The 7,905-nt window shown below is 46.3% G+C and overlaps 2 protein-coding genes across 3 annotated transcripts; one reads left to right on the forward strand and one right to left on the reverse strand.

The window, feature by feature from the left end:
• Positions 1 to 541: 541 nt before the first annotated feature.
• On the reverse strand, positions 542 to 7,270 carry LOC119332366 (extensin-like). 2 transcript variants are annotated; one of them, XM_037605551.1, is made up of 3 exons: positions 7,073 to 7,270; positions 1,526 to 1,714; positions 542 to 1,240 (listed from the first exon to the last, which is right to left on the reverse strand). In XM_037605551.1, exons 2-3 carry the CDS (start codon positions 1,698 to 1,700, stop codon positions 675 to 677), a joined length of 741 nt encoding a protein of 246 aa, XP_037461448.1. In that variant the 5' UTR covers positions 1,701 to 1,714; positions 7,073 to 7,270; the 3' UTR covers positions 542 to 674. The 2 variants fall into 2 exon arrangements, with proteins under 2 accessions (XP_037461448.1, XP_037461449.1); XM_037605552.1 differs by lacking the exon at positions 7,073 to 7,270 and adding an exon at positions 1,970 to 2,631.
• Positions 1,983 to 6,075, forward strand: LOC119333610 (receptor kinase-like protein Xa21). Its single transcript, XM_037606452.1, has 3 exons — positions 1,983 to 2,015; positions 2,427 to 5,463; positions 5,563 to 6,075. The coding sequence occupies exons 1-3, from the start codon at positions 1,983 to 1,985 to the stop codon at positions 5,913 to 5,915; spliced, it is 3,423 nt and encodes a 1,140-aa protein (XP_037462349.1). The 3' UTR covers positions 5,916 to 6,075.
• Positions 7,271 to 7,905: the final 635 nt, after the last annotated feature.

Consider the following 7,905-nt stretch of genomic DNA (forward strand, 5'->3'; position numbering starts at 1 on the left):
CTCCGTGTTGCGCCACATTAGGTGGCTGACCATTGGGGTCCTTGCCTGAACGCTATGGACTGTTAGGAATAAACTTGTGATTCAGCGTATCCCTCTTCGTCGTGCTATTGATGCTTCGTTCAAATGGTCTGGTTACTTGCAGCTTTGGCGGCCGCTTAGCCGTCCCAGGGAGAGAAAGGCCATCACCTCCATCATCACCCAGCTTCACGCGATGGCTCTCCGGATGGCTCCTCCGCTTCCCCCACCACCGCCTGAGTCAGATTAGCTCCTCTTCATCTTCGGCGCCACCGCCGTTTGTTGTCTGTGCTGTCCTTGTTGCTATGTTGGGCTTGTTGTGATGTGCCCACAGCTGAACCTGTGTTGTGTGTTGTGTTTCGTGCATTTGTGTTGGACCTTCGCGTGGTGGCGTTGGGTGTGTGTGTGTGTTTCGGTTGATACCTTGTGGACTTTGTGCTCGGTGGTTGCTTTATTTATAAAGCGGGGCGAAAGCCTTTTTCGGTAACTAACTAAAATGTAAAACAACAAAGATAATTGGCATTCCTTTGAACCCAAAAATCTAACGCACACCTTTATTTGTAATTTGATAAAGTTGATATGAACATTACAAATATCACTCACAGTATGACAGTAGTGAGATTACATGGTTGTCGCACCTCGCCCTTGTCCTTGGGGAACTATGGGTCAGCAGGTGGGTGCGGCGGATCATGGAAAGTGCTATCCTTGGGGATAGGGCTAATCTTTGGAATTCTGGGAACTTGAACATCAGAATTTTCGCCGCCGGCTTCGTGATCGGGATCTGCTTTCAGCGAAGGCTTGCAGGTTACAGGTTGAAGTGTGCTGCACGATTCACCAGGGACCGAGTGTGGAGGATCTTGCAGGGTGGGCGTCAAAGACTCGCCGATAGGTTCAGGAGTCGGCTGGTCAGGGAAGTGGCTGGAAGAGCTAAACCTGGGGCTTTTGGGATCTTTGTAATCATCACGTTTTGCCGGCAAACGCTTGTCGGTCAGAGACTGAAGTGCGCTGCATGAACCACCAGGAATCAGGTGCGTGGGGCTTTCGAGGCTGCGCATCTGCGGCGTGTTGGTTACAAGTTGAGGTTCTCTACTAGGATGAATCATGTTCTTAGGATGTTCGCTGGTGGGACGACGAGAAGGCTTGTGGATTGGAATTTTAGGTGTGCTGGATGGAAGTGGGTGAAGAACCTTTTGCTCCGGGGCAACGGACCGGCTACAACTCGAATCTGATAGAGAGTAGTTGTAACAATTAGCACGTATCAATGACATAAAAAAATTCCCGCACATGCGTGCAGAAAGTACATACTACATACTACTCCCTGTGTTCCTAAATATAAGTTTTTGAAGAGATTTCACTATGGACCATATACGGAACAAAGTGAATGAATCTATACTCTAAAATGCATCTATATACATCCATATATTGTTCATAGCAAAATCTCTACAAAGACTTATATTTAGGAACAGAAGGAGTAGTAACTAATTGAGTGGGTTAGTAGCAAGCTACGTACCTGGAGCGGCTGGAGGCTGAACGGCACGAACAGCTGGAATGGCAGTTCCTGGAGCCGCCGGCTGTATGGCGGCCGCGGCGGCGGAAGAGGAGAAAGAGCTCAGATGTGGATTTCTGTGCGACATGAGCCACACCAGGGAGCGCAGAGACGGAGACCAGCCCGGAGCAAGTGCCATTTCTCACTGGCTACCTACAGGGCAGTTAGTTCGATCTGTCAAAGCTCAGAAGCAAGTCGATCTGTGGTGAGTGCCTCTAAATTAGCGGCTTGTATGGGTATTTATAGTAGTATCAGAAATGTCGTGCCTCAGCGAGGCACTTGCCTGGTACCTTCCCCACCGACAAAATTAACTACTAGTACTACTATATATGTGCATTCATCGAGGCCTGACCATCAAATGGAATTGAAAAAAAAACATACAAAAAATGACAAGGCGTGCGTTCATACCACCACCACCACCATGCGAAGACTTGAGGCAGCTATTGTGCTCCAGGTCAGAGCCGAGCCGCAAAAGGATCGTGATCAACACCCTCAAGTGTCAAATATCCTACAAAGTCCGTACGCAGGTCTGCCAGTCTCAGTTGCGAGGATTCCATATACCATAGTACCTAGCAAGGAATCAACTCGTACGTACAAGTGGATCAGATCAACGACTGGCTCCAGCAAAATCAACTCGTACCAATCCCAAAGCAGAGCATGCGTTCATGGATGATGGATGTCAACGTCCCATTTCCCATGGAAACGTATGTTGATTTGACTGCACCCAGCATATGCTCTTCTTTCCCCGAAAGAACTGCACATATGCGTACTGCTTACTTAAATCTGCAATCTACAGTTAGACGCCACCGCCACGGGTAGACATCTTCTTCCAAAGGAGATCGACGTTTGGTCTCGCGCAGTGTAGCTCCAAGTCACAGCAATGGCATCTTTGTTCACAGGCCTTGCTAGGTTCCTTTGCCTCTTCGGCTTCTTTTGCAGCCTGCCACTAGCCATCTGCGATGAATCCCAAAATGATAGACAGGCCCTGCTCTGCTTCAAGTCCCAGCTCTCCGGACCACCCGGAGTTTTGGATTCATGGAGTGACGCTTCCCGGGAATTCTGCGACTGGCGTGGGGTCATGTGCAGCGCAATGCCGCCATTGCGTGTCATTGCACTGGACCTTGAATCACAAGGCATATCAGGCTCCATGTCGCCTTGCATTGCCAACCTCACTTCGCTGGCGAGGCTCCACCTATCAAACAACAGCTTCCACGGCGGCATACCGTCCGAGCTCGGCCTCCTGACCCAACTCGCCGACCTCAACCTCAGCATGAACGCTTTGCAAGGTAACATCCCGTCTGAACTCTCTGCATGTTCCCAGCTCCAGGTCCTGGGTTTGGGGAACAATTCCCTCCATGGAGAGATTCCACCTAGCCTTAGTCAATGCAAATATCTTCAAGAGATTAACCTTAGCAACAACAAGCTCCAAGGGGGCATCCCTTCTGCTTTTGGAAATCTTCCTGAGCTGCGCATACTAGTTCTCGCTAGTAACGGGCTCACCGGCAACATGCCGCCATCTCTGGGCAGCAGCCATGTCCTCACGTACGTCGATCTTGGGAGGAATGCTCTCACAGGGGTCATCCCAGAGTCCTTGGCAAATAGTTCAGCTCTTCAGGTACTTAGACTCATGGGAAATAATTTTACTGGAGAACTCCCCAAGGCTCTCTTCACCACCTCGTCGCTTATTGCCATTTGCCTCCAACAGAACAGTTTTGTTGGTTCAGTACCTCCTGTTACTGCCACATCCCCCCCTGTTAAATATCTTGATTTAAGGAACAACCATCTTTCAGGAAGGATACCTTTCTCATTAGGGAACCTTTCCTCCCTAGTTCATCTTCGTCTCACAGATAATCAGTTAGTTGGGAGCATCCCAGAGAGCTTAGGCTACATTCCAACACTGCAGAAACTGAGCTTGAGCGTGAACAACTTATCTGGGCCAATTCCACTGTCTCTCCTCAACATGTCATCCCTGAGAATTCTTACCTTATCGGAAAACTCATTAATCGGAAGATTGCCATTTGACATAGGCTACACGCTCCCGAATATTCAGGCCTTGTTGCTCTCAAAGAACAATTTTGATGGCCCAATCCCAGCCTCCCTCCTCAAAGCTTACCACCTATACATGCTTTACCTGAATCATAATAGCTTTACTGGATCCATACCATTCTTCGGTTCATTGCCAAATTTAGAGCAACTTGATTTGGCACACAACAACCTAGAGGCAGGTGATTGGGGATTTGTCTCTTCACTCTCACATTGTACTAGGTTAACTAAACTGATGCTGGATAGCAACAATCTCCAAGGGAAACTGCCAAGTTCAATCGGTAATCTTTCCAATAGTCTTCAGTGGTTGCTGCTAAGTAGCAACAACATTTCTGGACCTATACCATCGGAGGTTGGTAACCTTAAGAGCCTCAACATCTTGTACATGAGTAACAATAGTCTCACTGGCAATATACCAGCAACACTTGGGAATTTACAAAGTTTGGTTGATCTATCCCTTTCACAGAACATGCTTTCAGGCCTAATTCCAGATATTACTGGTAATCTCGTCCAGTTGAGTATGCTGGAATTGGATCACAACAACTTTAGTGGAAGGATACCCGCAAGTCTAGCAAGATGTACTCGACTCAAAATACTCAATCTTGCTCACAACTCACTGGATGGGCCAATACCAAGTAAGATCTTCAAAATCTCTACACTCTCTGAAGAGTTAGACTTGTCATACAATTATTTGTCGGGAAGAATGCCAGAGGAAGTTGGTAGCCTCATTCATCTGAAGAAAATGAACATGTCAAATAACAGGCTGTCTGGCAACGTCCCGTCAACTCTCAGCCAGTGTGTGGATCTGGAGTATCTTGACATGCAAAGCAATTTCTTTGTAGGAAGCATTCCACAGTCTATTGCCAGATTATCCAACTTAAAAAATATGGATATTTCTCAGAATAATTTATCCGGAGAAATACCAGAGCCCCTCAAATCCTTGAAATCCCTCCAGTACCTCAATTTATCCTTCAACCATTTTCATGGTGAAGTTCCAAGAGGTGGTGTTTTCGACATTGCTGGTGCAGTGTCAGTTGAAGGAAATTATCATCTCTGTACAAGCATTCCAACAGGAGGCATGTCCCTTTGTTCTGCACTGGTTGACAAGAAAAGAAAACACAAGTCATTGGTTCTGGTCCTAGCGATTGTGTTGCCGATTGTTGTTGTCACTATAATTATTTTGTCATGTATTGTGGTAATTTCTCGGAAGAAGAGAATGCAATCCAATCCCCATTTACAACATGTCAACGAGCACATAAAGAACGTATCATATGAAGACGTTGTAAGGGCAACTGATCGATTCTCTTCTGCAAACTTAATTGGTTCTGGATCATTTGGAAGGGTTTATAAGGGCAGTCTCCAGTTTCAAGATCAAGTTGCCATCAAGATTTTTGACCTTGACATTTATGGAGCACATAGGAGCTTCATAGCAGAGTGTGAAGCCCTTCGTAATGTGCGCCATCGAAATCTTGTAAGAATCATTACTTCATGCTCTTCAGTGGATCATACTGGGGCAGATTTCAAGGCCCTAGTGTTCCCATACATGCCAAATGGTAACCTAGAAATGTGGCTACATCCGGCGGATCATGAACATGGTGAAAGAAATACTCTGTCATTAAGCCAAAGGATTAATGTAGCCTTGGATGTAGCATTTGCTTTGGATTATCTTCACAACCAGTGTGCATCTCCAATTATACACTGCGACTTGAAGCCAAGCAATATTCTTTTGGGTCTTGATATGGCTGCATACGTCATCGACTTTGGCCTAGCAAAATTTTTGTTCAGCGCACCAAATGCACATCAAGACAGATCAATAAGTGCCTGCCACCTAAAAGGATCCATAGGATACATTCCACCAGGTTTGATAAGCTTATTCTCAAAATAAAATAGTTCTGTTTATAGAGTTGTACAAATAATGATTATCCTCTAATTTTATTGTGTTTGCAATGTCAATGCAGAGTACGGCATGAGTGAACAGATATCAACCAAGGGTGATGTCTACAGTTTTGGGGTGCTTCTGTTACAACTGATAACAGGGTGCAGTCCAACTGATGATAAATTCAGTGATGGTATAAGCCTTCATGAATTTGTTGATAGAGCATTTACAAAGAATATTCATGAGGTTGTTGATCCCACAATGCTACAAGATGATATGAATGCAGCAGACCTGATGAAGAATTGTGTTATCCCACTGATTGCAATCGGCCTCTCTTGCTCCGCGACACCACCAAAAGACCGGCCAGATATGGGACAAGTTTCTACTGAGATCCTTAGAATCAAGCACGCGGCCTCACAAATGCGTGCCAGATGAAGCAAACATTTGGAAGATGGCAACTTGCAACAGAAGCGCATCTAAAGAAGAAAAGTGATGTAACTACCTTACAGTGTTTTCCTTTTAGGATTCAGTTACTGGCATTTCCAAACAGTAATATTCTCTTGCTGCAATAGCATTTAATGTAATTTTCCTTTTAGTTTTATTGAGTAGTAACTCTGTAAGCACCATCCAAGGGATTAAGGCTCAAATGTCCAATCAGATTGATTTAAATGTTTTTAGAAGGTGATTTGGGATCCGAAATGGGAATCAAAGCTCGAATCTGCACATGAATGCAAATGCTGGTCCTATGCGAGATTTGGCAGGAAAGGAACAAGTGCACTTTCAGGGGCAAGATCGCCTCCGCACACGAGTTTGTCACCGCAATCATACGAGCAATGGAGCTATGGCGCCCAGCCGGAGCAAACTGCATTGAGCCCCCTTTTGGGGAACCTCCATGAGAGATTGTTAATTCTCTGGCAGCCAATAGGGCTGTACTTTTCTTTATTTTCAGTTCATTTCCTTTTCACCCTTGATCTTAGGAGCCCCACCATTTTATCTTCCGTTGCTTCCTGCTAATCATCAATCAGCCAGCAATTTGCTGGATCTTCCAAAAAAAAGACCGGTCAGATATGGGACAAGTTTCTACTGAGATCCTTCGAATCAAGCACGCGGCCTCACACATGCGTGCCAGATGAAGCAAAGATTTGGAAGGATGGCAGCCAGTGAAAGAAGTGCATCCAAAGAAGTAAAGTGATGTAACTACCTTACTGGTGCCCAGGCAAAAAAAACTTATTGGTGGTTTCCTTTTGGAATTCAGTTACTAGCATTTCCAAACGTATTACTGATATTCTCTTGCTGCAGTAGCATTTCATGTAATTTTTCTCTAGGTCTGTTGTGTAGTAGTATCTCTGTAAGCACCATCGGAGGGATAAAGCTCAACAGATTTGCATGCTTAATGTCCAGTCAGATTGAGTTAAATGTTTTTACAAGAGTGATTTTTGCTCCGAATGGGAATCAAAGCTCGAGTATGCACATGAATTCGAACGAAAAATAAAATCCGCTACAAAGTAGTAACTCGAACCGAGTAGATACAGATTGGATTTCGCCAAATCCCCGCAGAAGATGAAGCAGATAGACATAGCACACGCGTGTACCTGTTCGCCGCAGAACGGCGGCGCTGCTTCGTGCCGACTGCCGCTGGGGCCTGCAGGCGCCGCCGCTGCTTGGGGCCTCGCCACACATTGGCCCTATCCTATTCCTATCCTCGCAAGACTGAAGGCTCCCCCGCCGTCGTCCTGCGCTGTCGAAGCTCGGGCAGCGTATAGCGCGGTCCTTTCAGCACCGGGCCTTCGCCCTATTGTTGTCACGGACGGGTCACGAGGAACAAAGAAAAATACATATTTGGTCCTCCGTCTTTTCCAACAAGGGCGATAAGATCTGCATCGAGACAAACTACATTAATGATTATATCCGCACCAACTATCTCATGATACACACGTACGATAAGGTTCTTCAATAGCAACGTCTTCAACAAGATAGTGACACTCAAGTGTTGCTGTCATCGGGTTCAATAACGCAAGGCCAGAATCTAGGTTTTCACATTGAAAAAAAAACAGTCTGAGCAATGTCTTCAACAAGGTAATAATGTCAAAACACCATCATTGCCTCGTATAATCAACTCGGCTCAGGCCTAGGCTTTCACCCCAAAACTCGAGACCGGGTGCTTGAGTAGCACTACCATCCGAAGTCACTTATGTGTTGTCGTCGTCCCTTTTTCACGACCCCAATAGCTACATGTGATGTACAACCACCGCTGCCGCACCACCACCCCTTTGCGTCAAACCGTTGTCCGTAGCCCTTGGGGTGGATGACCTTACCATGATCATGGCCCTCCTGGAGGAGGAATCTGCCCTCCCCCCTGGCACCTCGGTGGCGCTACTTCTCGCCTCTCCTGAGCACTCCGATCCCATAGGCGAGGTGGGAGGCT

This window comes from Triticum dicoccoides, chromosome 7A (assembly GCF_002162155.2).
Source record: "Triticum dicoccoides isolate Atlit2015 ecotype Zavitan chromosome 7A, WEW_v2.0, whole genome shotgun sequence".
NCBI lineage: Eukaryota > Viridiplantae > Streptophyta > Magnoliopsida > Poales > Poaceae > Triticum > Triticum dicoccoides.